Source organism: Sciurus vulgaris (genome assembly GCF_902686455.1).
Source record: "Sciurus vulgaris genome assembly, chromosome: 4".
Classification (NCBI taxonomy): domain Eukaryota; kingdom Metazoa; phylum Chordata; class Mammalia; order Rodentia; family Sciuridae; genus Sciurus; species Sciurus vulgaris.
In genome coordinates this window covers 58,027,559-58,052,423 of record NC_136464.1, presented here as the reverse complement: position 1 = coordinate 58,052,423, position 24,865 = coordinate 58,027,559, and the positions used below count along the sequence as shown (strand labels likewise).

Sequence of the window (24,865 nt, the reverse complement as noted above, 5' to 3'; positions counted from 1 at the left end):
GCGGAAATGCTTTGCCACAGGACGTGACGGAAGCTGGATGGCCCAAGGGGGCTGTACTTTCTCTTCCTCTGCACGCGGTTGAGGAGACCGGTAGGCCTAGGCAAGGTGTGCCGAATAATGCCGGGAAAACTCCGTAGTGACGCCAGTTTGGAATCAGACGCGGCCATGGAAAAGTTGGAGACCCTGCGAAAGCAAAACGTGAAGGTGATACCGAGGGACCTGGGGCAAGGCAGGACCAGGGGCTGGGTCAACGACAGCAGCGGGTCCCTGCAGTATGGGAGACATGCCGGGCTGGGAGCGTGTGGCACGCGGCGAGGACGGGCCGGGCGTGGGGCTGGGCAGGCGGGAGTCCTGGAGTGGCCCGAGAAAGGCCACATTGGGCCCTTTGGACGCGTCGTCTCTCGGACCGTGCCGGCACTGTAGCGTGGACCTCTTCTCTCTGCTTTTACGCACCCGCAAGCTCAGGGAGCTTTTGCAGAGAGGCAGCATTGAGCGGGAGAAGGACCACTGTCCCTCCGCACCCCATGCACGAAGTTGAACATCCACGGTTAGGCCCCACGATGTTGACTCAGACTTAACTCCAGGAGTGAGAGTGCGCAAGGGGATTATAAGTAAGTCTACGTGGAGACTGAAACTTTAGACTGAGAAGATCTTAAGCCCGTCCGCGCAGCACACGTGGGCCGCTTAAGCAGTGACATTTTTGTCACTTATTTTACTACAATAAGGGAAGTACAGTTTGTTTCTCGGCAAGCAGCTCATAGAAGACGAGGTAATCCAATTCTTAGTATTTATTGGCAAAATCGTCTTATGTGGAAATGTAGTGAGGGGTGTGCGAACGGAACACCCTGTGTCTTATATAGGTTGGCAGTGTGTAGTAGTCTTAAATTTCCCTGGTAGTCGTTCGATTCTTGCCTGTTGCTTCTTTAGGTGATGATTTAACTTGTGACCAAATCTGTTCTGAAAGTCAGTGGAAACAAGATTGTTCCTGAATTTGTGTTGTACACGCCTTAGAATTTACTTTCTTTGCTGTTTCTGGGTCTTTTTGACGGGGAGCTCTTAAAACAGCACTATTTTGGCTTTGTAGGAAGCCCAGGGAGCACCAGATTTGTTACCCACAGTGCTGTGGTAGTGGCTTTGCTTTACTCACTCTCCATCAGTTAAGTGGAGATGCTGCAGTCAAGAGGGACATGAGCAGGTCTGAGGATGTGGCTCAGTGATAAAGTGCCTCTGGGTTCAGTCGCCAGTACCTCCCCCTACCCCCCCCCCCCCAAAAAAAAAAAAAAAAAAAAAAGCAGAAGAAGAGAGACATGAGCAAACTCTTGTTCCAAACTTGACCTCACAGATGGAAAAGGGGATGAGAGACTAGCTTATTTTTCAAATATTTGAAGGATGATCATGTGGCAGAGATTACCCCCAATCAGTGATTTGAATGCAGAGGCCAGACCTGAAGTTTCAGGGAAGGAGATTTTAGCTCAGTATAGTTTTTCTGCTTTTGGGATTCACCTGAGGCTCTGTTTGAGAGATGCTAAGTGACTACAGCACATAATTGTTAGATGTTTACAGTAATATTAAAAGTTGGAGAGGATCAGAGACTGTGTACTTGTAACTTGCACATTTATTTGTTTTACATATATATGTATATTTTCACACAGGATGATAGATCGAATTTTTACAGTTTTTGTTTCAGAAAGTGTCTTTGTATGTTAGTTCATTTGCTCTTGAGATAGGCAAGATGCAGATATTATAACATGATTTTACCTGTATAATTTTAGCAGGGAGAAAGAACTCTTGATATCACCCATCTGTGGACATATGGCCTTATTTCTGTATTTAAATTAAATTTGGACAGCACCTGATCATTACTTCCTATAGTATTTAGTTCAGGGCCTGTGGAGCTCAGATCTCTAAGGAAAATTCTGATTTATAATTATTTGTCCAAAAGGAATTGTATAGTTATTAAGAAGTACTCTTAGTTTTTCCAAGCTAATAAACCTATTGATACACATTTATCTCCACATATCTAAGAAGTGGTAGTAAAAAGCATACTGACTTCTATCTTGTCACAAGAGGAATAACAAAAGTTGAAATGCCCCAAAATTGTATTCTTCATAATTGTGATCTTAAAATGAACCAGAATTATCATACAAATGTATAGATGTTTTGTTCAGTGTTTGTGTTTTCTTTATTAATTTTTTAGAAAGATAGAAAAGAGAAGCCAAAGTCTAATAAGACTGAAGAATCTGCAGAAGGAAAGGAAGAAACTATTTCTTCCAAAACTAAAAATGTTAAAAAGAAAGCAGGGCCTTCTGAAGCTGACACAAATTCTCCTAAATCCAAAAAGGCAAAAAAGCAAGAGGAGCCTACTCAAGATGACATTATTTCTCCTAAAACCAAAAGTGCCAGAAAGAAAAAGGAACCCCTTGAAAAGAAAGTTGTCTCTCCTAAAACCAAAAAATCAATAAAAAACGAGGAACCTTCTGAAGAAGATGTGGAAGCTCCTAAACCCAAGAAGATGAAAAAAGAGAAGGAAGTGAATGGAGATATTGGAGAGAAGAGTCCCAAACTAAAGAATGGATTCTCTCATTCTGAACCTGACTCTAACTCCAATGAAGCAGCCAGTAGTGAAGAAAGTAACAGTGAAATAGAGCAGGTAAAGTTGCATATGTAGAATGTATCTTTCATTGTTAATGTTTCAGAAAAAGAAGTAGATAATTGCTACACATACACATTATTTTTTTAATATTATTATATTTTTAATACCTTTATTTTATTTATTTATATGTGGTGCTGAGAATCAAATCCAGGGCCTCACATATACTACGCAAGTGGCTCCACCACTGAGCTACAAATGTAGCCCTGTGCACACTATTTTAATAGTAGAAGGGAATTTTATATCTCAGCAATCAGTGGGACTCCCTTGAGCTGTACTGTGAGACTTCATCTTAAAAATTGTAGTGTTAGGGGCTGGGATTGTAGCTCAGTTGTGGAGTGCTTGCCTGGCATGTGTGAGGCACTGGGTTCTGTTCTCAGAACCACGTATAAATAAATAAATAAAGATTCATTGACAACTAAAATATTTTTTAAAAGTTGCAGTGTTAGAAAGCCTCCTTTGCAAATAAGTAGATCTGTTTTGGCTTAGGGAAAGTCTTGGTCTGCTTATTTTCAAGTCAGAAAGAGACACAGTTGTGTATTTGAGCGCTAGCTTTCCTCTGAGGGCTTTCACCAAACAGATTTTGATTTGATAGTTCCACTGAAAAGGGTTTTACATGATTGCATTTGTTTGGGCCATTAAGTAATTTGAGTTGAACAGGATTAAATGTCCTTATGGAACTCAGTTCTTTTACCATTCAGAAACTTAGGTCATGGAAGAAAAGTCATGGACTGGTCATGTAGCTCAATAGTAGAGTGTTTGTCTAGCATGCCCAAGGCTAGAATTTTAGCATTCGTTCATTCAGTAAATACTGGATACTTTTCAGGTACAGAGACAACCTGCTATTAAATTTTGATGTTTCTTATAGTACTCTATATATATAGTCAGTGTAGGATTGTACCTTATGTGGTCTTATATCCTGCTGTTTCCACTTTTATGTAAGCATTTTTCCTTGTTTTTAAATATTTAATGTTAAATGGCTACATAACCTCTTGTAAATGCTTACAGATTCATTGAATCCTATTGTTGAGCTTTTGGGCTTTGTATTATTATAAAAGTCACAGTAACTGCTGTGTCGTAGACTTCTGTTCCTGGTTTTCTGTGGTTGTATATGAGGGATGTTGCTATGAAAAAGGGCTAACAACCTGTTCAACAATACTGGTTTGGAATGGTTATAGGATAGTTATTAGTTGAAATTGATTCTGACTTTATGAATCACACATTATAACATAGTATATATATTTGCTGGTATATACTACCTGCAGATTTTTCCTTTCGTCAGGGTTTAATAGATTACTTTAATATAGTTCCTTTTTAGATGTTGATTTACTAAAAGGTTTTGCCTTTTTTGGTGGGATTTAAACTGATGTTTTAAAAAGTTGTTTTTGAGCAGATTTTTTTGTTTGTTTGTTTTTTCTCAGAAGGCTTCTTTATTATCTTTTATGTGAGTTATTATTTCCCTCTGTGATCCTTGATAGGAAATACCTGTGGAACAAAAAGAAGGCGCTTTCTCTAATTTCCCCATATCTGAAGAGACTATTAAACTTCTCAAAGGTAATAATCTTGGAAATATCACATAACATCAGAACATATTCAGAAGCACTGCAGTATTTTTGTTGAATGAACTGGGACATATTCTTATTGTAGGACAATATAGGCAGTCAGGTAATGAAGTAGACCATTATGTTCAGAGTAGAACTATGGTAGTGATAGCTCTGGTTGCCTCTAACAAGTGATTAAAATTTATCCTTCATTCAGGAGGAAGGAGGGACTGTATAGAGGGAAAAGGGGGGTGGGGGGAGGGAAAAATAATAGAATGAATCAAACATCATTACCCTATGTAAATGTATGATTATGCAAATGGTATGCTGTTACTCCATGTACCAACAGAAACAACATGTATCCCATTTGTTTACAATAAATATAAATTAAAAAATTTGTCCTTAATTAAGAAGTGTAATGATACTGCTGGTTAATGCCATGTTCAGTTTTCCTTTTCATCTGTTTGGGGCATCTCTAGGTTAATATGAGACTAATTGTGAATATATCTTTGTCTGTCTGTGAATTATTGGATAGTCTCAGATACTCCACAAAGTGTTTTCTGAATCAGGTACAGCATAGTCTGAATTGCAAAGTATCAGATTTTTCAGGCTCACAAGATTTTATGACAGGTGACTTGCTCTCTTAAAATATTAAATATTTATTATAATTTGGTGCTTTAAAAGTTTATAGATATTTTCCAGATTCTTCATTAGCAGAATGTATTTGAGCCTGACTTTGTAGTTCTCAAACAAAGGTACAATTCCTTAATTCTGTAGGACTAGAAATCTGAGAATCCTTCAGTCTTGGTTATAGCTGATATTTTAAGAATTACAGTACCAGCATTGGGAGTATAGCTAAGTGGCAGATTGCATGTTTAGAGGGCAAAAGGTCCTGGGTTTAAACCCCTTCCCACAAAAAAAAAAAAAAAAAAAAAAAAAAAGAATGCAGTGTTGACTAATGTGATTTGTTTGTTCATAGCCCGTGGAGTGACCTTCCTGTTTCCTATACAAGCAAAGACGTTTCACCATGTCTATAGTGGGAAGGACTTAATTGCACAGGCACGGACAGGAACTGGGAAGACATTCTCCTTTGCCATCCCTTTGATTGAGAAACTTCAGGGTGAGCTGCAAGATAGGAAGAGAGGCCGTCCCCCTCAGGTAACTTTTTTGTTTTTTGAGAAAAAGGTAAAAGAAGATTTATTGCTTTTCTTGCCCCTCAGGTAACTCTAAACACAGGCCTCAGGCTCCAAGTCAGCACCCAAAAAACATCTCTGGGGATGGGTTACATAGCCAACTATTTTTTATTGAATTCCCCTTAAAGCCAACCATCATGTTTACTATAGATCTTTACCTGAAGGTAAACCAGGATAATTCTTTTTGACACTGTTATCCACAAACCCTATATATTTAAGTATTGTACTTAAGTATATTTAAGTACTGTCCTGTGATTGTGATTACCAGTAACATTAATGTTCATCATACTCCCTTTATTGATTGTGCCTGGAGCTCACACATTTGGTTAAGTGTTTGACACTAGACAAAGTATTTTTAGTAGAGGAACTTGACAACAGGTTTCATAGCCAGACTGCCTGAGTTTAAATAATCCAGACTCTGCTTCTAACTACCCTTTTGGTCTTAGTTAAGTAATTTGCCCTCCAGTTTCTACCTCAAAAGGCTGTTGTGAGAATTAGATCAGAATAATGCATATATAAAGTACTCAGTAGAGCATAAATCACAAGAAAAGCAAAAACGTTAGCTAACAGTATCATCATCATGAGTATGCTCTTTGCTCAGGTTATTTTCCTGTAATGCTGCTTTATGAAATCTACAGTTCCCTCCTGGAATATCATACATTTGAACATCTACCTCTTTTTATTTATTTATATTTGGTGCTGGGGATTGAATGCAGGGGAATTAACTACTGAGTCACATCCCCAGCCATTATTATTTTTTATTTTATTTTATTATTACTTTTTGGTACCAGGGATTGAACTCAGGGGCACTCAACCTCTGAGCCACATCCCCAGGCCTTTTTTATATTTTATTTAGACAGGGTCTTACTGAATTGCTTAGGGCCTCGCCATTGCTGAGGCTGACTTTGAACTCACAATCCTCTTTCTTCACCCTCCTGAGCTGCTGGGATTACAGTTGGGTGCCACTGTGCTGGGCTTACTTTTTATTTTGAGACAGGGTCTCATTAGGTTGCTTAGGGCTTTGCTAAGTTGCTGAGGCTGGCTCTGAACTTGTGATCTTCCTGCCTTAGCCTCCTGACTTGCTGGGATTATAGGTGTGCACCACCACACCAGCATCTGCTTCTCTTCTGATTGGTATGATCACACACTTGTGAGTGTATTTGTCAGGAACCATATTTACGATTTTTATAGCACATTAGAAAGCACATAATAGATGTTTTGAAAATGTATCAAAAGTTTAACAGTGAGTTGAACTTTCAAGTGAATTCCCAAGTGATAAAGAAACAATACACAGTATTTTGAAATCAGTGAGGTTTTTCTATTTCAGGTACTGGTTCTTGCACCTACAAGGGAGTTGGCAAGTCAAGTAAGCAGAGACTTCAGTGACATCACGAAAAAGCTGGCAGTGGCTTGTTTTTATGGTGGAACTCCCTATGGAGGTCAAAGTAAGTAAATTCAAAAGCAGGAGAAGGGATGTGTCATCCATTGTTTTGAATACCATGATGGGATTCCTTCTGATCTTCACATCTATCTTCTCTCCCTTGTCTAGTCACTTATTGTGTTTGTCTTTTACCATTATTGTTTAAAGATGGTCAAAAGCATGTTTCTGAGTTATGATGAGTTAATTTTGTACGTGGTTCGTAGGACTTTTGTGTTACCTATCAATATTTATGTAAGGATTCCAAAGGCAACTTGTTGAAAAGTCAAAATTTGAGGTTGTTCTCTTTTGTCTTATCAGTCTCTGCCTCCTGCTTGTTTTCTTTCCTGTGGTGAGCTGGCTGACTTTCTTGGGACCCAAGGGTCTAGTGTTGTAGCTCCTGTTTTAGCACTCCATCACTTCCAGTTAAGACCTTGCAGCTTTAATATGTAGAGTGGATATGAAGAGTTTGAAGGCATTAAAAAAGTCTCAGTATTGGCACACAAAGCTTGTGATTTTTTTTTTTCTTCCCCCAGCTTTGGTAGGATGAATGTAGCTTGGCATCAGAAAGGCATTTGAATCTAGACTGCAAAGTGCCTAGTATGATTCCTAAAGTATAATGGAAACTTGAGAAAGGTGGATGGGATTTAGCCCAGTGGCAGAGTGCTTGCACAATACACATAAGGTCCTGAGTTCAGTCCTTGCCCTGAAAAAAGAAAAAGGAAAAAAAAAAAAACCTCATCCCATGGCATACATGGAATACCTCCGTTTTCCCAAATGTTTGTGTACACTATGAAAGTATTGACATTCTACCTGATTTCATCCTCCCTATACCTGTTTACATTATAGAAAGTTCTTAGTTAAGTTTTTTTCTTTTTCTTTTTTTTTTTTTAGTTGAACACAATGCCTTTACTTTTTTATTTTTATGTGGTACTGAGGATCGAACTCAGGGCTTCAGACGTGCTAGGCAAGCACTCTATCACTGAGCTACAACTCCAGCCCCTCTTAGTTAAGGTTCTTATTCCGACTCTGTGAAACTTTGACACTTTCTGTCTGCCACCTAAAGAGTCATTCTTTCCTGATGCTGCCATACGCCAGTGATGCACTTTGCTATTGTGTAACTTAATATATTGACTGTCACTTCTTACATGTTTTCCCCACTGGATTAGAAGCACCTCGAGTGTTTTTGTAGCTGCCTAGTAAGTATTTGTAGCATATTGTTTTGTAACTGTCTAATCAGTATTTTAGAAGGGAAGTGCATTTAAATAGTACCCCAGAATGATAAAAAGATTTGCTTTAAACCACAGCTAATCTTTTCTTTGGTGTTCTTTATAGTTGAAAGAATGCGGAATGGGATTGATATCCTGGTTGGGACGCCAGGTCGTATCAAAGACCACCTACAGAATGGCAAGCTAGATCTCTCCAAACTTAAACATGTTGTCCTGGATGAAGTTGACCAGATGTTGGATATGGGTTTTGCTGATCAAGTAGAAGAGATTTTATGTGTGGCATACAAGAAAGGTAAACCCCAAAGTTGAATAACTGATAAAAAGAACCTGAGTGAAGGTGGTGATGAAGTAATTTTCTAAGAGATAAATGAATGTTTGGGGACTAGCAAGGGGATTTATTTATTTAGGAAAATATGCAGTTTTTAAATAATCATGATTTATCATGTAATTGCAATGGGGAAAAGTAAAATAAAAATTACATATTCTGTAAAATTGTCATATTTTGCTTTTGGGGTATTCCAGATGTTCTATGTGTCATTGTGTGTATGTGTGTATATGCTTATTATAATCTTAACCTTATGTATTAAAACTAGGCATAAAAGCCCCCTGCATGGGAGCACATGCTGATGAACCTTGCTACTGAGGAGGCTGAGGCAGGATAGGTTGCAAGTTTAGGGCCAGCCTAGGCAACTTAGCAAGTCCTTAAACCAACTAAGTGTGACTCTGTCTTCAAAATATAAAAAGGCTGGGGATGTAGCCCAGTGGTAGAGTGAGTTCCATTCCCTCTATTGGGTGGTGGGAGTTCTGCTTACAATTACTTATATAGATTTCCTTCCACCTCAATATCTGAATTAATTCTTTTTAATTTTTTTATTTGTGGTGCTGGGGATTGAACCCAGGGCCTTGTGCATGCAAGATAGGCACTCTACCAACTGAGCTATATCCCCAGCTTGAATTAATTCTTTTGGATACATTTTCAAGTGTAGAATTATTGCCTTAAATTAAATTATGACTAGTTCATGCTTTCCAATATACATTGTCAAATTGCTCTTCAAAAGGAATTCTGCCAGCTTATATCATTTGAAATATGTGAGAATGTAATGATAATCTTAAATGGAAACAAAAAATAGTAGGTGACCTCAAGGAATGAATAAATATGAATTCAAAGTTGATAAAATATTAAGGAAATATCAAGGAGCAAATAAGTGGGTATAGAATCTCTTGAATTTTTTTTTTTTGGTACCAGGGTTCAAACCCAGTGGTGCTTAACCACTGAGCCCTTTTTGTATTTTATTTAGAGACAGGGTCTCACTGAGTTGCTTTGGACCTCAGTTGTTGAGGCTGACTTTGAACCTGCAGTCCTCCTGCCTTAGCCTCCCAAGCTGCTGGGATTACAGGTGTGTGCCACCATGCCCAGCTTGAATAGGTTATTTGCTCAGAAAACGATGCTGGCTGGTTACTGGTCTTTTTGAGTTGATATTTTTCACTTGGTAGATCTCAGTATATTGGAAAAATCTCCTTCATGATTCTTAAAGACCAGTGATCAGAAAACAAAATAAGTTTAAAGTACTTTGACTGTTTCAGAGATCTTTTATATAAATTATTCCAGCAGTGTTTCTTTGCATGTTGGAATCTGTTTTTTATTTTGTGTCCTTAATGCATGGCTAGCCTCAAAATAATTTCTGATTAATGTTGGTAGACCATGGAAGTATTAGGTGAGGTAAAATACTGTGTAGGCTTGTTTGGATTATTCATGATGACTTTTTTTTCCCCCCCAAAGATTCTGAAGACAATCCCCAAACATTGCTTTTTTCTGCAACTTGCCCTCATTGGGTATTTAATGTTGCTAAGAAATACATGAAATCTACATATGAACAGGTGGACCTGATTGGTAAAAAGACTCAGAAAACAGCAATAACTGTGGAGGTAAATGATTCATTTAGTTGCCGGAATTGGTATAAAATTGTCTATAATTTGTTTCCTTTCTGATAATATTAGGACTGGCAAATACAGTCTTTCCAGATAAATGCTAAATCTGTATGAAAAACAAGTAAAGATATATTTCTATTTGAGTTGCATATGGTTGTCTGTGTTCTCTAAATTCCATCATCTGGTAGCCTGATTTCAGAATCATTTGAACCCTAAAGTGTCTGAATTATGTAAACAAAGAAATTACCCTTAGAATTTAAACATTAGAGGGCAACTGAGAAATCTGATGTTTTAGCCTGAAGCTATTTTCATCTTAGGGTCCGGTACCTAGATGAATTCATTTCACCCAAGGAACAAACTTAGTTCAGTAACTATCGGTTGTATTTTTAAACGAATGAAAGAACAAAACTTACAGAAACTTTTTTCTTCTTTTATTCTTAGTTACTTGACTTCCTGTAGAAATCTGTGGAATCACATTTCTTTTCCTACATTTTCTGCTTAAGTCAGAAAACAGAAGCCAAATACTCTCTGGAGAAAAGGGAGAGACACAGGGGAACAGATCATGTTGCTTTTAACTTTCATGGTGTAGTTTCATTCATTTTTTTTTTCCCCCTTAGCAGTGGTGGCAGCAGTCTGCCCTGGTAGGTTTGAGCCCTTGCTTCCAGTACCAAGGCATTAGACCATTGGTATTGAGCATAAAGTTTCAGGTTCCATCAAGGCTTACTAAGTCAACTTTTTTTTCTTCCTTTCCTAAAAGCATCTGGCCATCAAGTGCCACTGGACTCAGAGGGCAGCAGTTATTGGGGATGTCATCCGAGTGTATAGTGGTCACCAAGGGCGTACTATCATCTTTTGTGAAACCAAGAAAGAAGCCCAGGAGCTGTCACAGAATTCATCTATAAAGCAGGTTGGTTCTTCTCATGCCTGCGAAGCTGGGGTCATCAACAAATCTTGACCTTGGGCATATCTGCTCTTGGTCTGTTCATTCATTTAGTGATTCCCAATTTATCTTAGGTTAGAAATTGGAGGATACTTTTCTCAATGAATAGTCAGGTTATCCATCCATGTTAGAGCTTATCTAATCTTATCAGTCTCATCATACAGAGAGAAAAGGGTGACTTGAACCTAAAACTACCTTAACAAAGTAGTTTGGATCTCTGGTTTGGTGTTTTCAATCTTGATGGGTATGTTAAATATAGTTGGTTTAATGGTAGAGGATTTAGAAATAATTTGGAGGTTCCTCCATGTAAGAAGATGTGTATGTTTTCCTCTTTATTATATTTTTGCATGATTATCATTAAAATACTGTCTCTTAACAAACCTAGCTGAGGATGTATTGGTGATGCTAGTATTCTTAGGCCAGTTTCTTTCTTTGGCAGGATGCCCAGTCATTGCATGGAGACATTCCACAGAAGCAAAGGGAAATCACCCTGAAGGGTTTTAGAAATGGTGATTTTGGAGTTTTAGTGGCAACCAATGTTGCTGCACGTGGGTTAGACATCCCTGAGGTTGATTTGGTTGTACAAAGCTCTCCACCAAAGGTATGTGTTTTATACCTAGATTTTACTTTGTTACTTGCATGTACTTGGTAATAAATAATCTTTTCAGTGCCAGTATGCTAAGGGTAAATTTAAAAACGAACCTGTTAGAGTTGACATGTGAGTGTAAGGACAGTCAGTGGGCAGAGGTTGGAATGATGGACTTTCTGGCTAGATGGGGGAGTCCTGAGAGGCTTCATGGAGGTAGTACAGTTTTGAACAGGACCTTGAAATTGGTAGATTTAAATGTTTACTTTAGTTGTAGCTACTTAAAAATTGGAAATACATATGTGCCTTTGTAGGAAAAAGCACTGTTTACACAATGTTCTTTGTATGTTTGCCTATACTTTTTGAGGATTTAAACTGAAGTGCTAAGGGACCTCCTCCCTCATGAACCAGGCACACCACACTTGCTAGCCCTCGTTCACCTTTGCATAGGCTTCTTAGGTGTTTTTCTGTTTCTGTTGTGTCACTTATGTGTTTTACCCCAATAGGATGTAGAGTCTTACATTCATCGTTCTGGGCGGACGGGTAGAGCTGGAAGGACAGGGGTTTGCATCTGCTTTTATCAGCACAAGGAAGAATACCAGTTAGCACAAGTGGAGCAAAAAGCGGTAAAAATATTTTCCTAGCTTTCATCCAGCAGATACCTTGTTCTAAAGTTTATCTTAGACTTTTTAATTTTATTTTTATTAATTCAAATTATTATTTTTACTTCTAGCATGTGACCCTGACTGAAAACTAGTTAGATATACATTGTTTTATATTGTCTTACAAAGCCCATTTTGAAATGATTTTGTATTTGAAAATGGTTTCCTTTTCATGTTTGAAAAGCATTTTTTGGATTATGGTAATATGAACATATTAGAAATATTGAATCAGGTGTAGGAATTGCTTGAAAACCAAAAGAATGGTGTGGTTACTGTCAAAAGGGTAAAGGGAGAGGAGAGACTAATTTTCCTTATAGAATTTTATTTTATCTTATTTTATGCATATTTTGCAGAGGAGTAGGCAAAACAATCCTTTACTTCTGGCAGAAGGGTGTGCTATGGAACCTGGCTAGCAAGGGTGCCTGGGTAGGCATTCCATCTGCTTATATCTTGAACCTAATGCAGTGCTGCTGTGATTGGAGGTAGAATTTTTTGTGGAGGGAGTACCTGGGGTTGAACTCAGGTACACTCAACCATTGAGCCACATCCCCAGCCCTGTTTTGTATTTTATTTGAAGACAGTGTCTCATTCAGTTGCTTAGTGCCTCGATGTTGCTGCTTTGAACTCAAGATCCTCCTGCCTCAGCCTCTGAGTGGAGGTAGAATTTTTTAACAATATATATAGTACTTCCTCCTCTGGGAGATGAAGCTTAACCTCCTCTTTTCCCCTTGTGTGGACTGCATTTCATGCCTGAATAGTAGTAACTGACTTACAAAGATAGGAGTATGTGTCAGGCATAAGTGTACCCTCCTATAATCCCAGTGACTTGGGAGGCTGAGGCAGTAGGATTGCAATTTGGAGGTCAACCTCTGCAATGTAGTAAGACCCTGTATCAAAGAAAAAGGACTGGGCTATAGCTCAGTGGTAAAGTGTCCCTGGGTTCAATCCCCAGTACCAAAAGAAAAAAGTAATGAAGTATGAAGGAGGTTGATAACTTTTTTCCTTTGTACTGGGGGTTGAACCTAGAAGTGCTCTGTCACTGCACCATCCATCCCCAGCCTTTTTAAAACTTTGAGACAGGATTTTACAAAGTTGTCGAAGCTAGCCTTGAATTTGGCAGTCTTCCCCTCCCTAGTAGCTGGGACTATAGGTGTGCTACCTCCATATTTCAGTTTTGGGGGTTGGAGCTTTACAGTGGAGAATCCAGCAAACGTTACCTGAGCCAGGGAATCTCAAATTAGGCCAGTTCCACAAAATAACTGTTTAAAGCTGTTAGGATCATGGAAAACCAGGACACACAGTCTAGGATTTAGTTAATAGTAATTTTATCCATGTTGGTTTCTTAGTTCTTAAAAATGTACCATAGTAATGTAAACTGTTAACAATGTCAAGAATTTGGTGGGTGGTATGCAGGAACTCTACTGTCTTTGTACCTTTTTTGTTTTTTATTTAATACTTTCATTTGGTAGATATAAAAAAGGATGGGACTACTTAGTCATGGAAACAAGTGATGACCATCATATGTTAAACTATGGATCATTTTCTTATAGGGAATTAAATTTAAACGAATAGGTGTTCCTTCTGCAACAGAAATAATAAAAGCTTCCAGCAAAGATGCCATCAGGTATGTTCCTTACCATCACTGTGGACTGTTTGGTCTATGTATTGAATGTGAATGCTTTTGTGTAGTACAAAATTTGGGATTTGACCTTTTAAAATTTATTTTTTACTTTATTTGTTTTTATTTTCTGCAGTTCTGAGGCTTAAAATCCTACCTCTCTCCCCCGTCCCCTACATACACACACAGTACTGGGGATTGAGCCCAGGGGTATTCAGTAGTCTACTACTGAGCTATATCCCCCAACTCTTTTTTTTTTCCTTTTGAGACAGGATCTCTCTAAGTTTCCCAGGCAGCTTCCCAAATCACTATGATTACAGGCATGTGTCACCATGCCCAGCTTTTATTCATTATTTTGGCGAAGTACGTATTCTCATTTAAAGAATGATAACTAAGATGTGATAGAGGTGCTTCCTATCCAGGCACTGATTAGACTGGATCACAAATTACATTCCAGATCTTCATTAACTTAGTCCCCAACCTGTTAGAAAGAAAACTGATTTTTTTGGTAGTGGGGATTGAACCTAGGACCTCACACTTGCTAGGCAAGTGCTGTACCACTGAGCTATATCCCAAGCCCTAAAAACTGATTATTTCTGTAGGTTCTAGTAAATATCTAGATGGTGAGGATTGGGTAAGCTAAGTGTTTGTCAGTGGAGGTGTTATTGGCATTGAGAATAAGAGCATCTTTGTATGAGATTATCCTACAAACTGAAGGATATTTAGAATTCCTGATTCCCCTATGCAGCATATGCCTGGGGTAAGTAGGGTTGGCATTATAAAAACATTTTCCTCCTAATGTTGAGCTGCATCCCCTGCTAAGGAACTACTGAGTTTGAGAATCAATTCGAGAGTACTCATTGCACATACTGTTATACATGTGTGAAATGCTTGTTTGAAAAATAGGCAGGGGGACTGGATCCAGCCTGTCCTTCATGACTTAACCCCAGAAAGCGGTGCTTTACTCTCAAGTCAGAATGACAAGCAGAAGGACTGGGGTGTGACTCAGTGGTGCCTCTCTTGGCTAGCATGCAAGACACCCTTGGTTCAATTCCTAGCATCACAAAAAGGAAGAGTCCACAACAGAATGGCAAGCAGCCCTACTACTGCAGCATCAAACTGGTGACTGGGTGGTATTCAAGTATGGTATAATAATGCTCAGGATTCAATAAACTGAGGTTAATTTAAGATGATACAATATATGAGGATGAAGATGTAAAATGGCTATTTCTTGACAACCTTAATAATGAAAGAGTATTTCACATTAAGAGAGCAGCAGGGGCTGGGGTTGTAGCTCAGTGCTTGCCTAGCACATGTGAGTCCCTGGGTTTGATCCTCAGCCCCACATAAAAAAATAAATAAAAAGGTATTGTGTCCATCTATAACTAAACAATATATTTTAAAAAAGAGAGTGCAGCAGCAGACATGACCATAGCATCAGATCTCACTGTGAAGAACAGTGGTAAGATAGGGGATAGATTCTACCAGGAACCATATCCAAAAGAGGTTATTTGGGGTAGGGGTAAGGGTGGGAAGAATGGGCAGAGAAGTAATTGTGTAGTTGAAATCTATGTACACTGCTGTCCTCAGTGTAGTTTTATAAAGTTTATTAAACCTGAAATATAAAGTTTTCAAAGAATTTGATCTGTAGATATATTACTTTTAAATGTCCATTATAATTTTAAAAATAGGGACAATCCATGATTAAAAGAAATGCTGAAGAAGAGCTTACTAATGATAGCTTAGCAAAGTACAGCAGATGAAGATTTTAACTCAATAGTTTTAAAAATTATTTTAGTTTCACATGCTTTTCCTTAAGTGGTCTGTAGATGAGGTTCTTAGGGTACTGGCTCAGGAGGAGAAAAGAGATAAAAGATGCTAGTTATATATAAGAGACAGGCTCTTGAGTGGTAGCCCTGTCACAAGAGAAGCCTTATATAACCTGGCTTTTCCTTTTACTGGAGGATCTTTCAACTTTGAGATGTGTTTATTATTTCTAAGACAGTAGTGAGCACCTACCATATGTATGGTTTCATAAAATTCCCTATCAATTTGAACCTGAATGGGTACAGGCATGGTGGTGCATGCTTATAATCCCAGCAACTTAGAAGGTTGAGGTAGAAAAGGATTGAAAGTTTGAGGCAAGCCTCAGAAACTTAGGAAGACCCTATCTCAAAATTTATAAAAAAGGCCTGGGGATGTACGTAAAGTGCACTTGGGTTTAATCCTCGGTACCAAAAAAAATAAATAAGTAAACCTAATGTGGGACTTTTTTTTTCTTTTTTTCTCAGAATGTAAATAGCTATAGTATTTTCTGATTCTAAAAATAACAATTATTGGGCTGGGGATATAACTCAGTTGGCAGAGTGCTTGCCCCACATGCCCAGGCCCTGGGTTCAGTCCCCAGCACCACAAAAAAATTAAATAAAAATAACATTGGCGAAAAAATGTTTGGTTTTATTTATCATTGTTTTTAATGGCAGTATGGCATTTCGTTGAATAAACATTTTTCTTTTATCTGTGTATATAAAAAGACCCATCTATAAAAAGACCATCTTGATGTACATTTTCAAATTCTTTAACTTTCAGCATATTGTTAGTCACACTGTGCTGTTACTTGTAACTTTTCTCCTAACAAATATATGCTCAATCAAATCATAGGCTTTTGGACTCTGTGCCTCCCACTGCCATTAACCACTTCAAGGAGTCAGCTGAGAAGCTGATAGAGGAGAAGGGAGCCGTGGAGGCCTTAGCAGCTGCGTTGGCTCATATTTCAGGTGCCACATCGGTAGATCAACGCTCCTTGATCAACTCAGAAGCGGTAAGTTTTTTGTTTTTTGTGTTTTTTTTGCCATGCTGGGGATTGAACCCAGGGCCTTGTGCTTGCAAGGCAAGCACTCTACCAACTGAGCGATATCCCCAGTCCAGAAGCAGGAAAATTCTGATGCTTTATAGTTTGGGGTTTTAGTAGGATTTGAAAGGGTTTGCTTAAACTTGCTAGTTTCTGCTTTCTTGTGAAAGTAGGACGGTACTAACAGTATTTTACCATTTTTCTAATGAAAATGTATATTCAGATTCATAGAGACAAAATAAATTAGTGTTTGTCTATGGTGGGTGGAGGTGTAGTAATGACTGCTAACGGGCCTGAGTTTATTTTTGAAGTGATGAAATGTACTAGAATCATAAATAGTTGTGATGGTTGCAAACTTAGTGAATGTACTTAAAAAACTCACTGCATTTTATACTTAAAATTGAATTTTGAGGTATATGAATTATATCTTAATTCTTTTAATTCCTTAAGAGCCCAAATATATATATACATAAATACAGTATAATTTAGCCAGCATATCTAGAAACTTTTTAGAAAATATATGCTTCTAGGAAGGATGGATTGTATAGAGGAAAAAGAAGGGTGGGAGGGGTGGGGGGAAGGAAAAATAATAGAATGAGACAAACGTTACCCTATATACGTGTATATGATTACACAAATGGTGCGACTCTACTTCAATGTACAACCAGAGAAACAACAGTTGTACCCTATTTGTTTATAATGAATCAAAATATTTTTAAAAAGAATAATAATAATAATAAAAAGAAAAAGACAATACTGAAACAACTACTTTCACTGACATTTAGTGTAAATTATTTAAATGAATTAAAATTCAACAGAATAAATGAATAGAGTGATAACCTCAAAAAAAAAAAAGAAAGTATATGCGTCTATTAACCCTTTTTTATAACTTGAATATAATTTAGCCAGGCTATCTAGAAACTTTTTAGAAAGTAAATGCTTCTATTAACCTTTTTTTATAAGTTGAAGTTTTGAAGTTTTTATTAAGATTTATATTTACATGCAGTTGTAAGAAATAATATGAGGTCCCTTGTACATTGCCCAGTTTCCCCCAGTGGTTATATTTTAGAAAACTATATTACTACAATAAAGATGCTGACACACTGATGCAATCTACCAGTCTTATTAAGAGACATGCTGACTCTGTGTCTCTCCAGGGGGCAGTGTGTGCTTCTAGAGAACTTCCAGAAATACTGTAAGGCTAAGTGTTTACAATGTAGGTTTGTTGTTGAGACCTTTTTGTTGTTTGTTCCCTTTCTTCCATAAGGGTTTTGTGACCATGATCTTGCGGTGCTCAATTGAAATGCCGAACATTAGTTATGCTTGGAAAGAACTTAAAGAGCAACTGGGCGAAGATATTGATTCCAAAGTGAAGGGAATGGTCTTTCTCAAAGGAAAGCTGGTAAGGCTGGGCCCTCTGTCAGACTTAACGTTGGTTCAGTTGCTTAACGTGGGCAGAAAAACAGAATGATGTCCTCTCAGCGTTCTGTGGGGAGGGTGCCTTTACTTTTTCACTCTATCTGCTCTGGGTCCTACAACTGAGAGGCTCTTGGTTACTGACAATTACCTGTGTCTGTCTTTATCTCCAGCCCAAACCATTATGTATACCATGCCAGCCATAAAGATCAAACTGTTTCACTGATACCTTCACATGGCTTAATTAAGTAACTAATTCAGAACTTTTTTTCTTTTCTCTCTCTCTGTCTCTCTCTCCCTTTTTTTTTATTTTTTCCCTGTGGTACCGGGGATTGAACTCAGGACCTTGCACAGGCTATGCAAGCACTCTTAACACTAAGCTATACCCCCAGCTCTTTTTTGTTCTTTTGAGGCAATGTCTCACTAAGTTACTGAGGCTGGCTTCTAACTTGTAATCTTCCTACCTCAGCCTCCTGAGAAACTGGGATTACAGGCATGCACCACCATGCCCAGCTTTAGTTCAAATTCTTGAATTCAGGTTCAAAATTTAAACTTCTGTTGGGTGTGGTGGCGCACACCTATAGTCCCTGAGGTTCAGGAGGCTGAGGCAGGAGGATCATAAGTTGAAAGCCAGTCTCAGCAACTTAGCGAGGCCTTAAGCAACTTAGTGAGACCCCGTCTCAAAATAAGGCTGGGGATGTTGTCAGTGGTTAAGCACTCCTTGGTCAATCCCTGGTACAAAAAAAGAAAAAATTCTTGCCTACCAAACCTGGAAAACTTCATTGTTCCTTTGTGGGAAAATGGGAGTGAAAAGCACAGGTTTACTATGAAAATAGTTTTGACTGGAATCCTGAAGAGTCTGAAGTTTCCAAAAGTGCACTGCTAATGGAACAAATAAAATTTACCCCAAAGTTTATGTGGAGTTGCTTGAGGTAAATAGTATGATCAGACAGGCAGTAAGCTGTCTTGAGGTGAAGCTAAACCTGCCCCAATTTCTAGTTTCAGCTCTGTCTCATCACTCCCAACTCCTTTTACTCTGGCAGTGGCAAATGTACCATGCAGTCTCATCCAGAGTGAAGACTGAGCCCCTACTTTTCTAGTATTTTACCCTCCACAGTGTCCTTTATGACTTTTTCCTTAAATCTCCCTGTGAAACTTTGATAGCCTTAACAGGCATAATTAGGGGCATCTTTATCTGTACTTCAGAGTTCTTAGGACATAACATTTATTTAGGTGATCTTTACCTTGCTGTCTTTGTTTTCTGACTGAAATCCTCAAAAGCACTGTGATCTGCTCAGTGGTAAAATCTGCTTTCTGATCATCTATACCCCAGTGAATGGTGTTGTACTCTAAACACTAAGTAAGTATGTGAATGAAGAGTCCCACAGATGACAGAATCCATCAGTACTTAATGATACTTGTGTTAATATTGTGTGAACTGCTGGGCAAAAGGAGTGGTTTCTGATAAAGTCCTGTAGTTAAAGATGATAGGGAGAGGAGTGGCTATGCTTGTAGAGGATAGTTTGACATGCTTGTGGACATGCCCTTGAACTTACTGTCAAAGGTCTTATTATATAAGCTATTAACTTTTCTTACTCTTTCACAGGAAGCTGAATTATGAAAAACTAGAAAATTAACAGTTTTGTTTTTGTTTTTTCCTGCCTCTTAGTTTGGTCATTCTAAATAGCTGGCAGTGCTTTTCTAATGGAAGGGAGTAAACCATAATGGTTTTTAAACCCTACGCACCATATTTTAAATAACTTAAATAGTTGCAGGGCCTTATACAAGTCAATTAGTCTCTCCAATCCTGTTTCCTCAGCTGTAAAATATAGCTAGTAGCCTTTCCGTACCACCCCACAAGATCCAAATTAAATCCTCGTTATTTAAAAAAACAACAACAACAACAAAGTGTAGTTTGAGAGGTACTTGAGGATTAAGTACAGTGTGATAGCCAAGAATATGTTTACAGTAGGAAGTTACAAATTATTTTGAGTCCTTCTTAACTGTTCCTTGGCTTTCTGCTGTTGTGCTTTTGGGAGCTAAAGTGTATTGGCCTTAGACTTAAAGTTCATCTAAAATTAATATCCGAAAGCCGGTTGCAGTGGTATGATATATGCCTGGGAGACTGAGGCAGGAATATCATGAGTTCAAGGTCAGCCACACCTTGTCTCTAAATAAATAGATAAAAACCAGGTAAGTTTTATTTATTATTATTTTTTTTTGTATTAATTTATATATTGTGGTATCACTTGGTGCATATTGATTAGTTTAACTTATTTTTTTTTTTTTTGGTTTCTAGGGTGTTTGTTTTGATGTCCCTACTGCAGCAGTCACAGACATACAGGTATTTTTCTCTTGGATTTTGTTTTTGTAGTACTAGGGATTGAACCCAGGGCCTTACATATACTAGGCACGTGAACCACACCCTCAGCCCCTTTCTCTTGGACATTTAAAGTTAACTACCTAAGTTATGTAGTGTTCATTATGAAAATGATGGGGTGGTGGACACAACAGCTCTGGTCTCTTACCAAAGGACAGTTGAGAATTACATTTTGGTACTTTTTTCCTTCTGTTGTTGAACCCACCTTTTTTCCTTTCTAGAGTTGTGAATGATGTCCAGGCCTTCTCCACCCACGTTATATATGTTTTCATACACGTTTTAACTTGAGAAATGCATTTGTAAACATGTATTTGTTTAATTACCTCTGACAGTTAGAGACCACATAGCAGTTGAATTGAAAAAAAATGATGCAGTGAGGAAGGCTCATAATGAAAATTACTTTCTAGTGACTTTTGGGCTATGAGGGTCAGTATTTGGAACAGTGGCCTTTTAAGCACTTACGTTATTAGCCTAGTTGTTTGAGAAATGGCAACACATATGTTATCTTTCTCATGCTGTAACCAATTTAATAAAAATCAAAGCAGGTGAAAACAAAAGTTTCTCTCAACAGGAGAAATGGCATGATTCACGACGCTGGCAGCTCACTGTAGCCACAGAGCAACCCGAGCTGGAAGGACCACGGGAAGGATATCGAGGCTTCAGGGGTCAGCGAGAAGGCAACCGTGGTTTCAGAGGACAGCGGGAAGGAAAAAGAGGCTTTAGGGGCCAGCGAGGAGGAAATAGAAACTTCAGAGGAGGATCAGGAGGTGGAAACAAAAGCAACAGATCCCAAAACAAAGGCCAAAAGCGGAGTTTTAGTAAAGCATTCGGTCAGTGATTAGAAATAAAGAATTTATATGGCAGAAACAGGACTGTGGCACCATGGAACTGAGTGGTATTTTTCACACAAAATTGAAAGCTTGTTGTATTCTTTTGACCACTTGGCCAGTTCCCATCCCTTGAAAAGAGACAGGCTTAATCTAAATTATTTCATCTGATCATTATAATTGCTAATTTTATTGCTTTTATTGGGTTTTCCTTTTGAAAAGTAAAGAATTCATTACACTTTTATTCTGATATACTTTCTGTAGATACAAGATAAAATCAAGCATGTATGTCTATACTTGTAAGTTGATCTATCTTTTTTTGTGTGTGTGTTAGGGATTGAACCCAGGGCCTTCCACATGCTAAGCATGTGCTCTATCACTAAGCTACATCCCCAGTCCCCGAAAGTGTCTCTTAATAGTATGTTTCCCTAAAGTAAATACCTAAGGGAATGCAGCAATCTCTGGAGGACCATGTTAGCCTTCAAAAGTGAAAGCTTCGTTTTGTGATTGGCATTTTTCAGCCTTCTGCCAGACATTTACTTGTGTGGTCCTATAACTTGTCTTCTGAGAATTTATACTGAACAATGTTTTAAAATGAGGTTTCAAACTTAGCTGGGTTGTGATGGTTTATGCCTGTGTATATGCTGTAGATTTGGAGGATGAAATACATTCAATATAGATTACCCATGACTGTGTTCATTTTTAAACGCTTTTAGCTTCTCACATAAGGTGAGTCATGCTTCAGTAAATTCTTCACAGATAATATATATATAGAAGTACATTTTGATAGAAAGGTAGTGTCTTTAAGGAATTCCAAATGTATAAAATGGCTCCATATCTTTCCTTGTGATAAGGAGGCTGGATAAATACTGTTTAAATGATTGTACGCCACTTCTTCCTATTGGAAGATCAACATTATTTTTCAAGAAGAAATTAAGGGAGTAGGGGGCACAGGTTTGTGTGGAGTATGTCTAAAAAACTCTCAATGAAAATATTCTTCACATGTGAGAAGGAAATTAACTGGAAAGCAAAGAGAACAAGTGAAGATGCATGATAAAGCATTATTTTAATGGTGACAATTTAATGATTCATGAGTATTTCAAGAGGTTAACTTCTAATGGGCAAGCTAGGGTTTTTAGGGAGAATGGTCCAATTTAGTTTCTCAATGGCCTAGATTTTAAAATCACAAAGTAGGACCTGTTTCTGTAAAACTGATTATCTGTTGAAACATTTTCACTGTTTAGAGACTTCCTTTTAAGATAAATTGTATGGTTATTTTTAAGTTGTTCCTTTGTGGGAACTGAATTCTTAATATTGCTCCTCATCAGATAACTATACCTGAGAACTCCAGTATTTGTTGGAAACATCTACTTAACATGGGAGCTTAAGAGTGGCATTGTCCTCTTGCATTAATTTCCAGAAATTATCTTTGATATGTTTTTTTTCCTCTGACTGCCTCTTACTCTTTAACTTCAGCTCCTGACCATTGAAAACATCCTTCTTCTGTTTGAGCTTCAGTTTTATCCTTAAGTCTGGGACCAGGTGTTTCTTGCTGTCTCAGAATTCTCTTGGCTTTTATTCTTTGAACCATTTGTCAATTTTTATCACTTTGTTTATATTCCTGAATTTCTATTAAGCCACAGAGAATTAGAAGGTATTTGATGACAGTCCACATGTGCCTTGAGGGTTATAATGTATTAGATTCTGGTTTTGTCCATATACTGAACATGCTTAAAAAAACAACTAAACATTTCACAATTTGGATACAAATGGATATCATGCAGTTTCAAAGAATATAGTAACTGCATAGTGGTACACATCTGTAATCCCAATTACACTGGAGCTAAGGCAGGAGCATCACAAGTTTGAGACCAGCCTGGACAAATTAGTAATACTTGTTCAAAATAAAATTAAAATAAAAGTAGCTGGAGTGTAGTTTAGTGGTAGAGCACTTGTCTAGCTTGTGTGAGACCTTGGGTTTTATCCCCAGTACTAAAAAAATATGGTAGCTGTCTTTCAGGAAGTAACAGCTAAAACTTTTTATTATGGGTTAGCCTGAATTAGAAAAATGATCAGGCATAAATCAAGAATGAAAAGGAAGATTACTAGAAATTTCACTCTATACAACTTAATTTTAAGAAAAGCATGGCTCTTTCAATAAACAAAGCTAACATTTTTTTTGGATTCCAGAGTTCAAATCATATTTATAAATGTATAATTGAGCTATTATTCGGTTTAAATGAACTTGTTGGGCTAGCCTGGGAAATGTTACCATTTTTACTATTTTCTACAAAGAAAATATTTTCAGAGCTATATGTCAAATAATTCAATGGACTTAAAAATTACAACCCATTTTTGTGTTTGAGCCCTGTGTTATTTCCTCTGCACTGTACATAAAATTTATGTTTTTACTGTAAATTAATTGATATAACATGCTGCTTTAAGCCATAATAAAAAAAGATGTTAGTACTATATGGTTTGGGTGACTTTGTTTTCTAAAATGAAAATACCCCCAAATGTTGAATAAAACAAAGTCACCCCATATCTAATATTTTGGTGAGCAATTTTCCATATATTCATTTATAAAATCAGACTCATCCTGTTTTGTGACTCATCTGGAATTGTTTCCTTACCCCCAACATTCTATATATACCTTTCTGTAAATACAGATCTACAATGACTGTTTTTTAGTTTTTTGGCACAGGGGATTGAACTTGAGTACTTTACCTTTACCTCTGAGCTATATATCCCCAGCCTTTATTTTTTTAATGTTTTTAATTTGTGGTGGTCTTACTGTGTTGCTGAGCCTGTCCTCAAACTTGGGCTCCTCCTACCTTAGTCTCTTAAGTAGCTGGGATTACAGATATGTGCCACCATTCCCTACTCCTGTGATATTTTTGAAAACTTTTCTCAAATAGATAATGCCACTATACATTTAACTCAGACTGGCTAGCCACATTGGTTTTTCCTCATTTTTCACTATCATAGCAACCCTAAAGTTAATATCCTCCTTTATATCTGTATACTTGGCTGTCATTTTAGGATATGTTTTCTAAAAGAATTGTAGAATGAAAGTGAATGTACGTGAGATTTTGGTGTAAACTGCTCTCCAAATCAGTATCAATTTACACTTCAACCATTGTCTCTGAGAACCTGGTTCTCCACAGCATTGCACAACTGAATTTTATCTTGTCTTTCTCGGTTTGCAAGGCACCAAGTAAAATTGCATTGTTTTTGTGTCTTTTAATTAAGGATTAACATCTCACAATGGCTATAATTTGTATTATACACTTAAATTGGGAGCTGTCTTCTTGATAAGAGTTCTTTATTATTAACATGTAACATACCATTTTCAGATTTTCATTTGTATTTTAACTGAAGTGTTTTTACACGGAACTTTGTTTTTATGCTAATGTAACCAGTCTTTTATTGTTTTTATTACCAAGAAAATGCCTAAATAAACCCTCTAGCTTCACTTGCTCATAATTGACTTTAAAATCACTAATTTTGGAGGTTATGCAGCTGGGCAATACATTATTATTTTCTCACTGGCTTTGCTGTAGGTAATACCTTTGATGTGATAATGGTTGTCTAGGGTAATTTTCAGGGTCTTGCTGAAAAATTTT

General features: G+C 37.6%; 1 protein-coding gene across 1 annotated transcript; it reads left to right on the top strand.

The window, feature by feature from the left end:
* The first annotated feature begins 31 nt into the window (after positions 1-31).
* Positions 32-24,714, top strand: DDX21 (DExD-box helicase 21). Its single transcript, XM_079136922.1, has 15 exons — positions 32-204; positions 2,198-2,650; positions 4,129-4,204; positions 5,171-5,349; positions 6,712-6,829; positions 8,137-8,322; positions 9,811-9,956; positions 10,717-10,866; positions 11,339-11,500; positions 11,992-12,111; positions 13,698-13,771; positions 16,427-16,586; positions 17,884-18,018; positions 20,332-20,376; positions 20,984-24,714. The coding sequence occupies exons 1-15, from the start codon at positions 118-120 to the stop codon at positions 21,248-21,250; spliced, it is 2,358 nt and encodes a 785-aa protein (XP_078993048.1). The 5' UTR covers positions 32-117; the 3' UTR covers positions 21,251-24,714.
* The last annotated feature ends 151 nt before the right edge of the window (positions 24,715-24,865 follow it).